Genomic DNA, 18215 nt, shown 5'->3' on the forward strand with positions numbered 1-18215 from the left:
GCGGAGGGGGAAGCAGATGTGAACACAATGCTGGAGATAAAGGAGAGACCAAGGGAACAGCTGCTGAAGAGCCAGCCCGACCCTGCCACCTCCCATAGCGCGTTCCACGTGCTAGAAAACCTCCAGCAGATCTCCACAAGCTTAAGGACAGGCTGCAAGGGGTCGCTGAGCTCCAGGGGAGAATGAAGGGGGGAACCAGGACGTAAAAGTGGTGTTTTCCATGCTCTTTTTGCTTGGATTTTGAAGGAGAGGTTGAAGCTTGGAACAGAGGAGTTGTTGAAACATTGGGAGAGTTGTGGGCTCCTTTTCCTTGTTGTTCTGGTGCTGCAATGGAAAAGTAAGAGATGTAGAAAAGGAGAATGGGGAAGAGATGTCAGAAGTGGAGAACAAAAAGGCTAGGATCTTTGGAAGTGATGTGGAAATGTGGTCTTGGAATATTCCTGGTTTGGATTTTGGAGGTCTGGCTGGGTTTGGGCCTGAGAAGCTGTGGTGTGAGATAGGAGTGAGTCCCCTCTGCCCCATTCCTCAGAAATAAGGGGGCTTTGTTCCCTAGACCAAGGTTGGAACTCTGGAAGAGCCCCTCTGGGTGCAGATGAGAGGGTGACAAGGTCTTCTTGCTCTAGATGGACCCATACACTCATTTTGCCTCTCTGGGTTACTGGTCCCATCACATAGGGATGCCCAGACCATTTCAGCTCTCCTTTCCCTTGCTAGCATCTAGTGTAAGACTGTGTCGAGGCAGTGGAGGTCGCAGCCCCTGTGCTGTTTCGCTGCCCTACGTGAGATGTACAGGTCTCAACGCACCTCCCTCACTGCCAAACCCTCCCCATCACCAAGCCCTTGCAGAGACGGGACTGATTCCTCTCTAGGGCTGTCCTTGCCTGGACCAGCCTTGAGACGAGGGGTCAACAGAGCTGGCTTCTTTGTGGTTTGCCCTCCTTGTAATCCCTCCTCCTCTCAGCTGCAGCCTTTGATCCTCCTCCTCTTTCGCAAACACTTTGCTCATGGAATTAAATCTTTCACGCAGTGTTTTCCTTCCCTATCTTCCCTCTTTTTGGCAGAGGCTGCTTGAAATACTATTTTATTTTCCCTTGCTCCTTCAGCAGCAGGGCTATATAATTGATGGCCTCGCCAAGCTTTCCGAGCTGAACATTAAACCCTTCCTGCCTTGGCTCTGACCGGAGTTCATTACTTTCTGAAAAGCTTCGTTGTCTGTTTGTGCTCAGATGATTGTTGTTGTGGAAGGGAGGATATTGTCAGCAGAGAGAGAGGAGGAGGAGGAGGGGCTGGATTTGGCCAGAACTGCTTTGTAATGAAATCCTCTTTCTTTTTAGCACATTTTCGAGCGGGGAAAAAGCCTCTTTCAGCAGAACCAAAATACCGGCATCCTCCCGAAGGCAGGAGCACAAAACTCAGACCTATGTGCTGCTTTTGGGGGGCTGTAGGAAAATGCTGCTTTGCAAATGACCTGCAGGAGTGATGCTGAAGCCCTTTAGTGCTGGCACCATCATTTCCTCATTCTGGTGCTGGGGGTCACTGGGCTGCTGTGGTTTTGCATCTTCGTGGCAAGACGAAGCAGGAGTGTTTGCACTGTGCTGCTGCGTCTTCCACCTCCCCGTCTTCCTCGCTGGGTTTTCAGCACTTAAAACACAGCAAGGAAGGTGATTACAAAGCTTGGAGATGCAGTGACACTTCTCTGCCAACAAATAATTGATTTATTAAAGACATTACAATACATTCATGGTTGAGCGTTAAGAGTTTCCTTTGAACTCGCTCGGAAATCCAAAGGGATTGTGCCTGTTTGCGAGTACCGCGGGCAGAATAAATCTGTGCTCCCTCATCTCCTCCCCCTTTGTGCAGCCACAATTTCATTTCCCTTTGACGGGCACCAGTAAATATCACAGCTCGACAACTCCAGTCCAGTGACCGGTGTGATCCAATTTAATAGCAGTTAAAAATTCAAAGTGATTGTTAGCCAAATGGAAATGGAAGATTTCAGCCCCTGCCTGCCTTGGGGAGGAAAGGGAGAATGAGGGAGGGTGCGGGGGATGGAGACAAATGGACTAGATAAAAAATAATGGAAAGTAACTTAATTAAGAGGCTCGAGCTGAGTTAAAAACAGTCAGGATTTGGAAGCGAGGAACCACAGGGTTGAAAAATGAAAGGGAAGGAGGAAAGAAAGGAAACTGGGCATAAAGGGCCTCCAAAAATGATTAAACGCCAAGAGAAGGAGACATAGAAGGAAGGGGTAAAAACAGGCCTGCCATGGAAAGCAGGACCACACGGGGAATAGATGGTGCCGGCGATGAGGCTGGATGTTAGGAAGACAAATAGGGATGTTAAAGGATGCTTTCGAGAGGGATAAGTCCCTGGGGCTTTTCTGGTGTTCCCAAAGACATGAGGGTGGCCAAGAAGAGGGCTTTATTCAGGAGAAATAGGAAATGAAGGAGCAATCCTAACGGAGAAGGAGAACAGCCCCCATTCTCCTGGCCTGCCCCTGTCCCTCTTGCTGTTCCTTTGTTTTTAACTCTGCCTATTGGGGTTGAAATTGGGTACTGAAATGGGAATTGCCTCTCTCTGTACCTGGGTACCCTGCTCTGCTCTCCACAGCCCGATGTCTAACTTGTAATTGCAATGGTCTCAGGTGGACTGTTGGATATACCTGTCCTGGCAGCTCTCCTGGTGCCTTTTCCATGGCTTCCTAAGCTCCACAGAGCCTGGAAAGCAAGTGCTGAAAAGCAAAGGGGTGCTTTTGTGCCATTTAATCTTTGGGTCTCAGTTCTCCACCCAGGAAGTGGAGATAATGATGCTCCATTATCTCACCAGGGTGTTTTGATGATGGGGTTATTAATGCCCACACTGGGGTAAAAGTTGGACTTGATGATCTTAAAGGTCTTTTCCATTCTGGTTGATTCTGTGACTGCACAGCCTCTGGATCGTTGGTATTTGTTCTTCTGCTTGTTTCTGGCAGCTTTGTTCAAGCCTTGGGTTGATGTTCTGGGTTTGAAGCAGTTGGGGTGTTGGTACAGGGTGGATGCTACAAGGTGCCTTGGGTAGGGTGCAGAATGGAGAGTGCTCCATGGAAGGCTCTCGGAGCCCAAGCTCATGCCTGCAAGGACAGGGTTGTATAAAGAGATGACTGAGGGAAGGAAGGAGTGGGCCAAGGCATCTTTGGGAAGGCAGAGCTGCCCCTGCTGCAGCAATGGATGGGTTCATAAGTCTTGTGTGGAGATGAGTTCCCATGGGGACGGGAAGAGAGGCATCATCTAGGGGCATAAATCACCTCACCTGCAATTCACTCTGAAGTGCTGAGACTTGCTGACCTCCCACTTTATAAACAGAGGAACAAAGGGTCTGGTCATGAGTAGCAGCCTCCGGATCATCTAATCGGAGAATAACAGAGCCGTGCTCCCTGTCTGATCCATTCATTTTTCACTGGAGTCAAAGGCAAGCAGGGGAAGAAGCCCAGGCAGAAGTAAAGGCTCTGACTGGAGCATGAAGAGACACAGGCCAGGGTTAAGCTCCATGCCAAGAGCTCAGGAAGGCCAGGAGGAAAGGGGCTATTTGGGTACAACAGCACTTGTGGTGTTAGAGATCGTTTGCATCCACCCCTGCCTCCTGCATCAACTCTTTCCACATCTACCTCTTCCTCCCCATTTTGTCCCATCCCTAAACTTGATGCCTATAGGTAGTTTGCATGCAGTGATTTCCAGGCTGAGGATGCAGCCTGCACTCATCTCTTCCTTTATCATGTGTTCGTGGGGCAAAGGCTCTGCTTTTAGAATCATGGAATGGTTTGGGTTGGAAAGGAACTTAAACTCACCCAGTTCCAACCCTCTGCCATGGGCAGGAATGCTTCACACTAGCCCATGTCACCCACGGCACTGTCCAACCTGGCCTTGAACACTGCCAGGGATGGCAGAAGTTACCACTTCTTTGGGCAACCCATTCCAGTGCCTCAGCACCCTCTCAGGGAAGAACTTCTTCCTTATATCTAACCTTAGACTTCCCCTGTTTAAGTCTAAACGCATCACCCCTTGTCCTATCAGTACAGCACCAAGTGCAGTGGGGTCTGAGGGTGTCAAGACATCATAGGGAAGCTTGGGAGGGGAGGAGGGATAGATAAACGGAGGCAAAAAGGACACAAGTAGACTCAGAAGATAACAAATAGACTTTGATTTAATCAAAACTTGGGGCTTTCATTTGGTTCCACGTTAATGCCATGAAGCTCGATGGGTTTTGAAGTAAAAACCTCATCCTCCTTGTCTGGGCACGGGCTCCTCGAATAGATGAGTGTCAGTGTGGAAAGTGTAATCATAAACACTTACTTTGTGCTCGAGTCGGGGGAGAGAGTGCCGAGATAAGAACAAATATGCAAGAGCAGAGTGTGTTTTTAATGGAAGGGAGATTTATTTCTCTCTGTGTCTTTTTAAGCCTCTAGATAGATCTTTAAAAAACACCCCAACCCAACCCACACACAACCTGTCTGCCTGAAATAGCCGAAATGTAATTTAAAGAGCATCATTTTAACTAATACTTCACTTCAGAGACACCTGCCCTATATTCATTGGAGATGCAGGCTGCATTAGAGCATCTGATTTATCATTGGAAAGGAGGTTTGAGCTTCTTTTGTTCCTGCTGGGTCCCTTTTGATGAGCAAAGTGGCTCAGCCCTTGCTGTGCTGCCCAGTCCTTGTGGACAGAGAGATGGGGGGGCATGAGGAGACCCCCATCATGCACCTGTTGCCTGGGTAGCATAGAATGGTTTGGGTTGGAAGGGACCATAAAGCTCATCCATCTCCAACCCCCTGCCACGGGCAGGGCCACCTTCCACTAGAGGAGGTTGCTCCAAGCCCCTGTGTCCAACCTGGCCTTGAACACTTTTAGTTTGTAAATGATCAAGCATTATCTGAGCTCATACACTTGATCAGGATCTTAGATGCTGTTGTCTTCAAGCAACCTGCAAGGAAGAGAAGTATTTATTATTCCAATGGTAGAGAGATGGGACCTAAAGAGACCAAGTACTACTCTGGTGGGGTAGGGAGTAGTGCAGGCATAGAATCATAGAATGGTTTGAGTTGGAAAGGACCTTAAGATCATCCAGTTCTAATCCCCTGCCGTGGGTAGGGACACCTCACACTAGCCCGCATCGCTCAACCTGGCCTTGCTCCTGGGCGGCTTGCTCCTGCTGTCGAGGATGAAGGAGTGTGAGGATGAGCAGGAGGGAAGAAGGGAAAGGAGAGCAATTGTCACATTCTTTGCTCGCCCTTTCTGCTCCGAAGTTCACTTGTAATATTCCTCTCGACTCGGGTTGCTAATGCGTTTTGTTCTCCCGAGCGCGCCGGGCCCAGCTTCCCGCTCAGCCTTTAATTAGTTTCTGGATGATGACATCTCCACTGAGAATCATCTCATCGTGTCCCTCTGATCTCGGGGGGAGATAAAGGAATCTAATAAAGACATTCAGCATTTCTAGGTGATGGCTTTGACAAGCTCTGTATTAACCACAAGGCGCCTTCCAACTTCCTCGGGTGGCCTCGACCCGCTCTGCCTCATCCCCACTTTTCCCAGCAGGTCTGGGAGCCTCCATCCAATGTCTGGTGGGATGACAGGGATGGAACTGGGGGCACTGTGTCCCTCAGCAGGGTGAGATGGTTGCTGTCAGTTTGATGGTCACTATGTGAGAGGCTGTCATGCCTTGAGGAGAGGTGTCAATAATGCTGGGAAGACGATGCAGGTCTCTTAAGGTTTTGAGATCCTTCAATTTTCTGCCCTTCATGAGGTGTTGCTTGGCTTCCCAGGGGGATCCCAAGTGGCTTGGAGTGCAAAAACGGGAAACAAGATCCTTGCTCCATGTGTGTGGAGCTGAAAATGAGATCTGTCTAGACAGGGAGCTGCACCACCAGCCAGCCTGTGTTCAGTTGCTTATCTTCACGAGTAGCAATGCACAAACGTTCCTTGTACAGCTTTCTTTTTGCTTTCTTTTCATTCATCATCATTAGACTCATTTTAGAGAAGGGAAAACAGTCCCACAACTTCCTTTGGGAATCATAATGTGAAAGCAGAACTCGGGTCTCCCTGAGTTGAGGAATTCTGCCTGCTCTATGAAGCTACTATTAACAGTGATGCTAAGAAAAGCCTTGTTTGATTCCCCAAAGGTGTGGAGCTTGCTGTCAGGTGTTTCTTCCTTTTTGTGATAGGAAAAAGGTTGTGGATCCCTTCAGAGCCTTGAAAGCAGGGACCAAATTACCCTGGATCCTTAGGGTGGCACACGCTGGATCCAGATTGGTGAGCTGGACCCATCCAGAAGTCAGGAAAAGTCTTTCTGATGGAGACCTGACTCTCCTTCCTGCCATGTCTCTTCTGGCATGTCCCTTGTTGACTGCAGTAGGAGTATTGCTGATTTATGCTGTCGTAAGCAGAATCAGATTGGGCTCCTTTTTGGCACTTAGCTATAAAGTTTGCCTGCAGCAACCCTGCTGCTTCGGTGCTGAATTATAGCCACGTTCCCAAATCCTTTCCTAATGAATGATTGGCAACGTCTTGTTTCCTGTCTCCTCCTCTGAATGATCTTGCTGCCATGCTGTATAACTTGCTGCAGACATAGGCATAAAGAACTTGGTGTCCTCCAAGCTCAGGAGAGCTTTGCTGCAACAAGAGCTGTTTCCTACTTGGGAAATCATTTAGGTACATCCCGGTACCATATAACACATCTCATTACACCTTCCTTTCAAACGAGCAATTGCCATTAGTTAGTTATTAATTGCTTAGTAAGGTGGTTATGGATGTCCTCTTCATTTCCAGGCTTCCTTTCTTCACTGCCAGGATTGCATAGAGGGGACTCAGTCCCTTGGCAAAGCTGAGCCAAACCAGGAATGCTGGTGGGGAAGGGGATCACTGTGGAGAGCCAGGGTAGAGGCAGCTCTGAGGGGCAGGACCAGCACTTGTAATGGAAAGGGGTTGTGTACAAGCCTACACGAGTGAGCAGTGTAGGTGGAAGCAGGCTTTAAAGCTGTGTTTGCCCTTTCTTGCCCCCCTGTCCAGCTCCTGAGCGATGTTGATGTGACAAGAAGGATAATACACCTGTAATTGAAGGCATGGCTCTGTCAATTTGCTTTCTGCCTCCCTTAAAAAGAACAGAAAGGTTTGGAACACAAAAGAAGGCGGCACAATGCCTGGCACTGCAGCAGCCGGGTGCTTGACCTTCTCCTGACCCACTGGCTGCTGCCAGAGGAGAGACAAGCTGCTCCAGTTACAACCTGGAGGAGGTGGATGGGGAGTGAGGTGTGCGTCCAACTCCTAGCATCAACGTGTAGCATCATCAAACCCCAGGGGCAGGACCCATGGTAGCAGCACTCTGTAAAACACAGGGAATTCCGGAGGTGACAGCAGTAAGAAGCTGTTACTAAAGCAGGAGCAGCAGCCAGCCTGATGTTGAGGAAGCTGGAAGTGCACATCACAGATTGCCTGCAGAACGCAAGTCTGACTCTCCCTCTTCTTCTTTCTCCCAGACACATTTATAGTTGTTCTTTGTTGTTTCCTTTGATCTGGAGCAGATGTTGCTCACGCTGGAGGATGGAGGTTTGCATGTGTTATGAGGGGGAAGCAAGGAGCTGCTGGGCTCACTCGCAGGCTGCTGCTAGGGCTGAGTCCTTCACACCGCTCCACTCAGCTCCTGCATGAGAAGGGACTTGCGGGTCTGCAGAGGTCACACGTGTATTGCTGCACTCCTTGTTTGGCTCCCAAAACTGGATAGAAAGGAGGTGGTTAAGGCAAAAAAATGCCATTACTCCTTGAAGGTCCCCAACTTGGTGAGGCTCATCTAGGAGCTCCTTCCTTCTGGTGCAGGGACACAAGTTTCACCTCAATATGAGGAAGAACTTCTTGACATTGAGGGTAGCAGAGCCCTGGCACAGGCTGCCCAGGGGGATTGTGGAGTCTCCCTCTCTTAGGACATCCCAAACCCACCATGGACATGCTCCTGTGTAACCTGCTCTGGGTGGTCCTGCCTTGGCTGGGGCTTGGATTGGATGATCTCCAGAGATCCCTTCCAACACTAATGATTCTGTGACTCTTTGAGAGTAATTGTTCCACACTCCTTTGCTACGCAAGGGTCTCTTTGACTCTTGCCTGATGCATGGCTGGAATTTGGGGTGCCCAGGGAGCCCAGCATCACCATGGGGTGCATGAGGAGACAGCACCAGCGACAGAGTTGGGGATGTTAATTCAGGCAAAGTGCATAAAGCAGTTGGAGGAGTAATTGCTGAAGGCACTGGGCCTACAGTGGGTACCATGGCCAAGGATGTGGTGTAGGTGCCCTGCTGCATCCCCAGGACATAAAGATCCCTCCTCAGCACTGCATCATCATGGAATGCATGAGCTTTTGCACCAGTGCTGGCTCTGGGATGGGGGTTTGGAGGTGAAAGCACAGCGGGAATATCGTCTTTGCCAGCGGCAGGAAGGTGTCTGTGCGCCAGGGAATATATCTGTGTAGGCAAGCACATATGCTTGGCTCCGTAAAGACATCTATCACCTGACTGAACACCCTCCAACGTGCAACCTGCCATATGGTTTGGTTAAATATTTAAGTAAGCTGCTTTCTGGCCTGGGGACTCCATGTGTGTGAGCAGGAACCACGGCTGGGCAAACTGAGAGCGGGTCCTGGAGGGACTGAGAGCAGCCCAGAGCCCTTTCCCACCATCATGGCAAGGATAGAGGAGGAAAAGAGAAGGAGCCAGATCGATCAAACACCAGCCTGCCTCTGGGGAAATCTGTGCTGTGTCACTGGAGCAGCTTGGCCAACACTGCCATGTTTAATCACTTCTGAGCAAAAGAGATGCTGAGCACAAAAGGCCTGCCCGCAAGGAGAGGGTTCCCGCCTGGGAAGCCTGCATTTATTTAGCTTTATTTATTTATTCATTCCCAAAGGAGCACAGCTCCATCTGCGGCCTGCATTCAGCAGAAGAAATTCCTCCCCTGCCCCATTGCTGCAAAAAGGCCAAGTGATGGTGGGAGTGTTTGAATGCAGAGGGAAGGGGAGCACCAGCGACCCTTAGATAAGATTAAATAGATACTTGTGAACCCTTATTTATTAAGGTTTCCCTCCCTAGCGTGGGAAGAGCCTTCCACCCTACCTGATGAGTCTCCAGAAAGACATTTTAAATAGCCCTGGGGTTAATTATTCAAACGTTTAATTAGCATACAGTAACTGCCATGGTAAATCCTGCCACTGCACCTTGCATTGAAGGGGTAGCTAACAGCTTCACTGATGTGGTCACTCTGGTTTTACTTCCCAACCATTCCTTCTTCATCTCATCCCACGTGGGCTTGCAGTAAATTGCCTTTTCCCAAGCTTGTCCCAAATATAATGGGTTTTTCCCTTGGTGTACATGTGGCTTGAGCTGCTTTTGCACTTGGAGTTGCAAAGTATCCCATTGCCTGGCCGAGCAGCACCACAATCACTTCTCCTCTTCTCCCCCATCTGAGCAACATTTAAATCTCCTGCTGTATTGATGACGAGGAAGATATAATGCTCCTATTAAGGGAAATCTAAATTTAATCTGCTTTGATTATGCTTTAGAATCTGGTCACTTGATTTGATTGCAGGTGTTTGTCACCTGCCTTGTGGGTGCAGCACCAGAGCCACGGTGCAAAGTCTGACTTGATTTCCTTTTTGAAGTCTCGGTGAGCTCTGCAAAACAAGCTGAAATGGGATGATGTGGCTTCAGTAGTTAAAAACATCAGAAAGGTTCCTCTGTGATTTAGCGAGCATCACATCACGTTGATGATGATGGATATTGCTCTAGTTCTGTCGGTACGTTCAGCTGGAAGCTATTTCTTCTTCCCAGGCGATGGCAGACAATTCACTGCGCTTCCACTTGTCTCTTTCCACCTCTGAAATGGCATCAGTAATAACGTCTTGGCCTACTTTTGTTGTCCAGTCTAAGATTGGGCTTTTTAAAGTGCATGTGGCTTTCCTGACCAGCAATCCCAGACTTGCAGGGCAATCATTACACCGCTGTAATTAATTGCATCTCCTCAATGGACTACCTGGCTCTTGACTGAGCAGCTCCCAGGTCTATACAGGTGCGTGGTCCCAGGAGACGTGGGCTGTCCCCTTACACTGGGCTTAATGACACTGATGCATATTAATATGTCTTTTGGTGTCATCTTTGTGCCCTCCACTGTCCTGCCCCAGAGCTCCTGCTGTTCTGGGAGCATCTGATCCGTAGTGCATGATTAGTAGATTAACTATTGTGCCCACAGCAGCAAAAAAATGAACTCCCAGAAGCCCTTCAAAACAGAGAATAATTCATTACCCACCTTGATTTCCACTTAAAATGTACTTTAACTACACTTCCAACTACAAACCCTAAATCACCCTCATGTTCACAAAAAATCCATCATTTTTTATTTTATTGCACAGCACTGGCATGACATAATCCCTGCCAGAGTGTCTTGGAGTGCTTTACGGATCAATAAATTACTTACCTGCACAGCAGAGGCAATGCATGCAAGGCCATTGCAGTCATTCCAGCTCGGCACAGCCCCGGGAAGGATGCAGGAGCCAGGGAGAGGCAGGGAAAGGCGTGCTCAGGAGTGGGATCCAAGTCAGGCATAGGGGTGTTGCAATGGTCTGGGCTGCAGCTTCAAGCAGGTCGATGGCTGGGGCTCGCCCAGGGAGGGTGGAAGGAGCAGGATGCTTTGGAAGTGATTTGTGAGTCTCCTGCACAGCGCCGCAGTGGGATGCTGATGCTGCTCGGCTCCGGAGAACAGCCCGGAAAATAATAATCCAAGGAAAGTGATGGTCTTTATTATGTTGTGCAGGTGCAGGCTGCTAACAGCAGCTGTAGAAACCCCAGCCCTCCCTTGGCAGCCACATCCCTGCTCGCTCCTCATCCCTTCCCCTCCTCATCACCCCCCATCCTATGTGTGCGTCCTCAGTTTGGATCTGGACCCCTTGTACCTGACCTGCTCCTGAGTGTTCATGATGGCTTGAGATGGCTTTCATCCCAGTTGAATTTCCCTTCCTTTGCACAGAGCTGGACGTTAGAGGCTCCTTGGTAGACTTGTTGTCTTCATAGCTGCAATTCTTGGTGCTTTTCTGGTTGCAAGAGCATAAGAGAGCCTGCAGAAAGAGCTGCAAGCCACGGGCATGCTTTGGGTGCTCTTGATGGAGTTTGGAGGGGGTGGACAGTGTTTTCTCAATAGGATGCAGCTCTGCTGGAAAGGGTTGAGGGGAAAGGATGAGTACTAGAAGTGCAGTAGGGGGAGAAGTACCATCTCCCACACATAGAGGTGCTAAGGAGGGGCTTTCTTGAGCATCCCTCCAATGACTGAATCCCTTCTGGCTACAACTTCTTCCCACTTCAACCCTTGTCTTCTCTGCCCCCCTTTCCCCTACAGAATCCTGTCAAGTCAGGTGAGACTGACAGGTGGAGGCAGGAAGGAAACTCAGCCTCCTTCAGCCACATTGTGGGATTGGAGTTGGAGCAGAACCAGTTGCATTTTCATTTCCCTCTTTTTGTCTTTGCAGTGTCTCCGAAAATCACTGAGATCTCTTCTGACATCTCCATCAATGAGGGTGGCAATGTCAGCCTCACCTGCATAGCCACAGGCAGGCCAGATCCAACAATCACCTGGAGACACATCTCACCCAAAGGTAAGAGCCAAACCTTACCAGAAATACTCTGTCAAAGGCACAAAGTTGTTTGCAGGCAGCTGGGGAAGTGCTGGTTGGTTTATGTAGCAAAGACAGGGTGATGTGTGCCAAAAAAGATGGGATTTAATGCAGCACTTGATGACTGTGGTGGAGCAACATCCATCTTGGTGGTGGAGCTGATGGTTTTGCTCTCATGGAGGACTGACTGTAGGTACCAGGTTGATGTTGTTTTGCTCAGCGATTGAACGTCGGGCCCTATGTTTTGGGGGTATTCTCACATGTTGCTTTCAAGGAAGGCTGTAAGCAGTGCAAATGAGCAGGAGAAGCCAGGAAGCATTAATTGGTGGCCTTGTGAATTGGTAAGCAAAGCCTGAGCAGAGCTGTGTGGGTGTGCCAGCGGGGAAGCCAATTCCCACGTGTGCCCATGTTATTGCCAGACTCCTTCCCAGATGCTTTTTGGTGCTCGCTTTGCGTTTTGCTGCCCTGTTCGTGCTGGGAGGCAACAAGGTGCTCCCCGGGGGTGAGATGTGGGGGCTTTGGGTGGGATGAGCCATCTGGCCAAGGCGGCGATGCCTGGTTTCTGTTGCTCTGATCCCATCGGGTTCAACCTCAGTCGCTTTGCCCCTGAGGTTTTACCAGTGTCTGCCTCAAGCTGTCCTCGGGGACGCCCCGGCTGGGCTGTCGGCCGCCGGGGGAGGCGGTGATGGATGGTGCCGTGTCTGCTCTCCCTGTTCAGCTGCCTGACGATGGCTGCGGCGCCTTGGTGCAGCTCCATTGATTTTTTGCTATTTGTCTGTGCTGAAGCAAACGGCTGGGCCAGATCCATCACTCTCCATAGCCCAGGCAGGGAGCGAGCTGAGGCAGTGGCAGCTCAGCCCATTCCCTTGACAGCAGGCTCTGTACAAACCGTATCCCCCCCTGGGGCATGTGTTGGTTTATCTGCTTTAGGTGGTCATGTCCCCGAGACGATGGCCTTCAGTGCGGGTCTGTGCGTGGATGAATGATGAAATGCAGGGTGCAGATCCATGTGCTCCTTTCCATCCCCAGGTGTCTATCCATGGCATCGAAGTGGCTGTCAGTGTAGCTGTCACCATCAGGTAGCATTTATGGTTGCGGCAGTCCGTGTGCTCCCACCTTGAAGCCTTTTCTTCTTCGTCCTCTTCCCCTTGTCTACCCTGTCAACACGTTTTTGTCTCATTCAGCCTCCTCACTGCTTGTTTTTCACATGCATCTTGTTTTGCCCATGAGTCTAGTTTTCCCCACATCCTTGTTCTCCTTCCCTCATCCCCTGCTCTACAAGGACCCTCCTCTCCCATTCCCATGCCCCTCTCTGCCTTTTCCCACACACTATCCATCCTCTCCTAACCAGGCTCCGGCTTCCAGTGCCTCTGTCTTTCGTGAGGGTTATTTTCCGTGTTTGCTGCCATCCAGCAGGTTTCTTCCCCCAGGGAATCTTTACCTGCGCTTGAACCAGATGTTTCCATTTTACTTAGGACTTAGCTGCTATGGAAACTGAGGATGCACCAGGAGAGGAAGAGTGAGCTAATCAGAAATTACCTGTGGTGCCGTGTAATTTGCAGCAGCAGCTCTTACCTGATTTTGGCCATGATTAGGCATTCTGCTTTCAAAACTCAAAGGGAACAAATGATCACAGAGATTTACTGGAGTCTGGCCTCATGCTGATGGAGGGTGCTGAGCCCAGAGATGGCCCGGGACAACTCTGGTGGCTGCAGATCTCCATAGGCAGCTCCTGTTTCTCTCTCTGGCTCTGCCAAGCTGCCGACAGGGACCTTTACTTCTCCTTTTTGCATTCAGCTCACATAGCAGGGATGAAGATTGGAAGTTTGGGGACCGAAATGAGAGCCAGGGCAGGTGCACAGAGGTGCTGGAGCAGATGCTGAGATGATAACCCTTTCCCAAGTGGGATATGGTCTAATTTGGAGAGCTGGGAGCAAGCAGGGACCCAAAGCTTGTTGCTGGATTGTAGGTCTGCTCATCCCATGGGAACTCTCGAGTGAGCCGCCTCCTGTTCCTTCTCGCCGCCTTTCTCCATCCCGCTTGGAGAAGTGGAGAAAAGGGATGAGGAGGATTGGTTAAGGGAATGCTGGTGCATAATCGAAAGGTTTAGATAGCGGGTGCATAACAGCTCTCACCGTGTCACTGGGGAGAGGCTCTGATAGCACTGTGTGTGCCAGGCACGAACAGAGCAGAAGCTGAAGGAGCAGGTCCCTGTGCATAAGCTGGTGAGTGCTCCTCTGTGCAAGGCTCTTCCTGGGCTTTATTATTTCCTTGGCAGCTCTGTGCAGCTCTTGATGGGAAATAGAGCAAATATAAGAGGTCTTCTCTCACCGTGGAGCATGTGCTAGCGTCCTTCAAGGGATCTGCACCAAGAGCAACTCTGGTGACTGATCTCACTCGATGCCCTTTTCCAGCCACTCAGCTCCCTTGACCATTCACTTGGTTGTTTTCTCTCCTGTGCATTGCTCAGGTCTGGTGCAATATGAGTTTGGTCTGGTAAGCTCTGCTGAACTTTTGTATCTGCTGTAGTTGGCATGTGATGGGAGCTGATAAATCTGGGTTTGAGACTAGTTGGTTGGAAGAGTTCCCCACAGCCAGGAGGAGCAGAGCATTTTTGCTGGATAACTCGAGCTGAGTGAACCTGAGCAAGGCTTATCTGCTAGTGAATCACATCCGTGCTGGCCCTGTTGGTGCCCCCATCCCTGCTCAGAACCTGTGCACATCCTCATCCTTCTGCCATGGGCTCTAGAGAAGGGGCTTGTGATCCTGTGGCCAGTCTAACCAAGATGCATGACATCTTCTATCCCTCTGCATCACTCCTCTCTGTCCTTGCTTATTTCTTCTCCCAGTAATGCAGCTGAATGGGTTGAAGATGAAGATGGGGAGCTGGTGTAGCCACAGCTGCTTCTGCATTAGTGGAAGAGGTTTAGCTGCTCTGGGGCTCTGCCCTGGATTGGATGCTCCAGCTGGCAATGTGGCTGTAACCAGAGCTGGCAGGCACTGGGGCTTCAAAACACAGTCACCAAAACCATACTGGGAAGCCAAGTTCTGGCATGTGATGGAGCAGATCCATCCCTCCTTGGCAGCCCTGCACTGCCAGGACCATTAGGATGGCAACCAAGAGAGGCATCCTCAGCAGGGTGAGGGCAAAGAGGGAGAGAAAGATGTAGATATATATATAACATCCAGCACGAAGGCAACAGCATCTTTCCAGAGGAGGTGTAGGTTGTGCTGAGGACTTGGAATCTGGGGTCTGAAAAGCAGTGTTGTGTGTGCCCACACACACTTGGCTTTGCACCCATCAGTGCCAAGCATCTCTTTGCTTCCAAGGCTGTCCTAGGATCTGCAGCTTTACGGTGCCAATGTCATCTGTAAACTGCAGAGAGGTCTTCTAGTCAATAGTCTGGTTTTGGTCACTCAGGTGTTTCCATAGCTACTGGGTTTTGTATTTATTTTGGGGGTAATTCTGATGTTGTCATGGCAATTGCTGTGTTTTCAGGCTGGTTTTCATCTCTCGTAATAACAAGGGCTCAAGTGTGGTAATCCTGCCATGATGGAACCAGGGGCATGAGGAAACGGTGTAAAATCAGGTGTGTGCACAAAGATACCTTCACTGGCTCATCTGTCTGGCCAGCATCAGTCTGCCACATGCAGACATCCCAAGCCAGAGCCTGCATCCAAGTCATCATCCTTAACAACCCTTGATGGACTTTTCTGCCATGGTTTGGCTAATTGCTTTTTGATTATTGCTGTAGTGTGGTGGATTCTGGTGCAAGGCTTAAGACAGCAGCTGCCAGGGTAGGAAAACATTATGGTTTGGCTGCATGGTGTATTTACTCATACAAGGTCTGATCAAGAGGTTTTTAGAGCAAGAAACCCTCATTAAGGTCAGGATTAGGCTGGGTGCTGAAAGCTACATCCTATGCGGAGTCTGAGCTGTGATTTGCTGGGTAGGCGCTGCCTCTGCAAGGCAGAGGGAGAAGACAAGGGAGGTGCTTGGAGGATCCTGATGTTGCCACATCCCGGATATGCTCCCTGATCAGTCCACTTAACCCCTGTGGCCCTCCGTGTCCTCCCTGCAAGAGGCACAATAGCAGTCCCTTGTCTCTCAGGCCCGATGGGAGGATAAATAGATTCAAGACATGAAGCTCTCAGCTGCAGCAGTAATCACAGCTCACATATGCACTTAAGATAGATGAGGCATGGTGGCCTGAGGTGGCAGAGGTCTCATGAGATCATCTGTCTATACACGAGCAGCAAACCAGCAAAGGGACTCTGGGAGAAGGCTGGTATATTTGGCTATATTGATTCTCTCTGGCTTAAAACATGAGGGCAATCAACTGCAGAAAAGAATCCAGCTTGAAGAGTTGCTTGTCCCTGGGAAGAGGACATGTCTTCCCTTCCCTAAGGTTGGTCCATGAAGCGCATTACTTGCTGTCTTCATCTTTCCAGGATCCTCTCTGGACAGGAGGCGGGGGATATTTGTAGGTTGGGTATCATATCTGGAGCCTGGTTGGGAGGGTTTGTGTTTCTGCACTCTCATCTCCTTCAGAGACGTTGTGAGAGCCAACCCAAGTCATGTCCCAAAGAAGTGATGGGAGTCCTCCTGCAGTGGCTGGACCATGGGGCGCAGAGCTGCAGCATTGGCTTGGGTTGGCTTGGCCACCAGGCTGGACGTGACGTCCCACCTCCCCTTGTTTCATGCATCTCAGAGCAGCCGGGTGCCTTGCTGAGGCTCAGGGTGGCCGAGAACCTGGTCCTCCTTCCAAGAGGTAGTTGCAGGCCTGGCCTCCAGCTATATTAACTGAAGCATTTCAACCAGCTCCAATCCTGTCGGCAGCTCAACCATCCCCTTGTTTACTGTTGAAATAATTACTGCTTTGCCATAATATTAGCTCTGAGCCGTGACTCCATTACCATTATCGCCGGAATATTACCCATTTATTATCTCCCAGCAACCCTGGAAGATGAACACTAGGCTTCAGAGACCAATTGTTTTACAACAGACAGGATCTTGGTGTGCATTGTTTAATGAGGTAAACTACATTATAGGCAGCATTAATTTGGCTGCGGTGCACTCCACTAAATCACTGCTAACCTGGAAATCTGCCACCGGATTTGATCCGCGCTTCGTCAGCACATGCCAGATGGATCGGCCGGGAATAGGGTCACCAATGGCCTGGCTCTGCTTGCATCACAAATAAACAGGTTGTAGTGCTCTTGGAGAAGCAGGGTTTTGAGGTGGACACTGGGTTTGCGTGTAGTGATGGAGAAGGTGGCAGCTGGTATTGCCAGGGGTTGCTTGCAAAGCATGGGAACACGTGCTACAATAGGATCCTGCTGGGATCAAGGTGAATATTAGCCCTTGGAGTGCCAGCAGCTTCCCCAGCAGCTCCCACGGGAGCAGGATGGTGCTCACCAGGAGCCAGGGCTTAGTGGAATTGCACCATGGGTTTGGCTTTCCCTAAGGAATGACTTGAACACGTTTTGTGTGCCAGGTGCTAAGCACTTGGCTGTGGGACGCTCCTGTTAGCATTTTCCTTCCCCTGATGCACTCTGGTTCCTCTCCTTTTTCGAAGCAATGGGAGATTATGTACTTTTACGTGTATATATATACATAAAAGTAATAGTTTTGATTCCCCACATGGTGGAAATCAACTCTCTGAGCTGATTTGTTTGCAGATTTGGCATTGCTGCCTCTAAAATATGCATCTCGGTACAAAAATAACAAGCCCCCTACCAGCTACAAATGAGGCAATGTCTTTCCCTGAAGAAAAGGGGAAAAAAAAACCCTCTTGGCTTCAGCATATTCCCTAAACATAGCTTTGCAATGTCACACATTCCCTCCTTGCCTGAGGCAGAGCGTGCTCCACTCCTTATCGCAGCCTGGAGATGCAAGTGGGATGCTTGCTTTTGTGGTGCAGCCGGTCACTGTACAACAGGGTTAGGGTTGGAGTGAAGGTCACTGTACAACTGGGGAGTAAAAGCAGGCAGCTGTCTGCACCCTTAGGTTTTATCCTTCGATCACTGGCTACATGTTCAGGGAAGGTGAGACCCACTGTGGTCTTGCAAAAGGTCCCTGTGCCACCACCATGCCCCAAGCAAGGGAGCTGGTGCCCATATAAAACCATGGAAGTGTTTAAAGCCAGGTTGGATGGGGCTTGGGGCAGCCTGGTCTAGTGGAAGGTGTTCCTGCCCGTAACTGGGGTTTGGAATTAGATGAGTTTAAGGTCTCTTCCAATTCAAACCAGTTTATGTTTGAGTTTTTTGCACCTAAGCCCACCTATGTGCACAACAATCTCATCAGCCCTTGTGCACGAAGCAGTGGTGGGACCAGGTTAAGGAAGCAGGGAAGTTTCTATTCACTCCCCTTTCCCAGCATAACACCTTTGCGACCCCCCATCCTCACATCCCATGCTCTAGTTCTGTGCAGAGACAGTGATTTTCACACCACTAGAAGCATTTCCCACGCCAGCATCCTTTCTCCATCCCCAGCAGCACCTTAGCTTGGAAGAAAGGGATATGTTAGTTATTCCTTT

At 49.9% G+C, this 18215-nt stretch overlaps 1 protein-coding gene across 1 annotated transcript in view; it reads left to right on the forward strand.

The window, feature by feature from the left end:
* Positions 1 to 18215, forward strand: part of LOC104412733 (neurotrimin) — a 129446-nt gene that overhangs the window by 94782 nt on the left and 16449 nt on the right. The window contains exon 3 of the mRNA XM_010023530.1: positions 11533 to 11658. Coding sequence (XP_010021832.1) covers positions 11533 to 11658 — 126 coding nt within the window. The remainder of the gene's footprint in view (positions 1 to 11532; positions 11659 to 18215) is intronic.

This window comes from Nestor notabilis, unplaced genomic scaffold (genome assembly GCF_000696875.1).
Source record: "Nestor notabilis isolate BGI_N333 unplaced genomic scaffold, ASM69687v1 scaffold7051, whole genome shotgun sequence".
Taxonomy (NCBI): Eukaryota; Metazoa; Chordata; class Aves; order Psittaciformes; family Psittacidae; genus Nestor; species Nestor notabilis.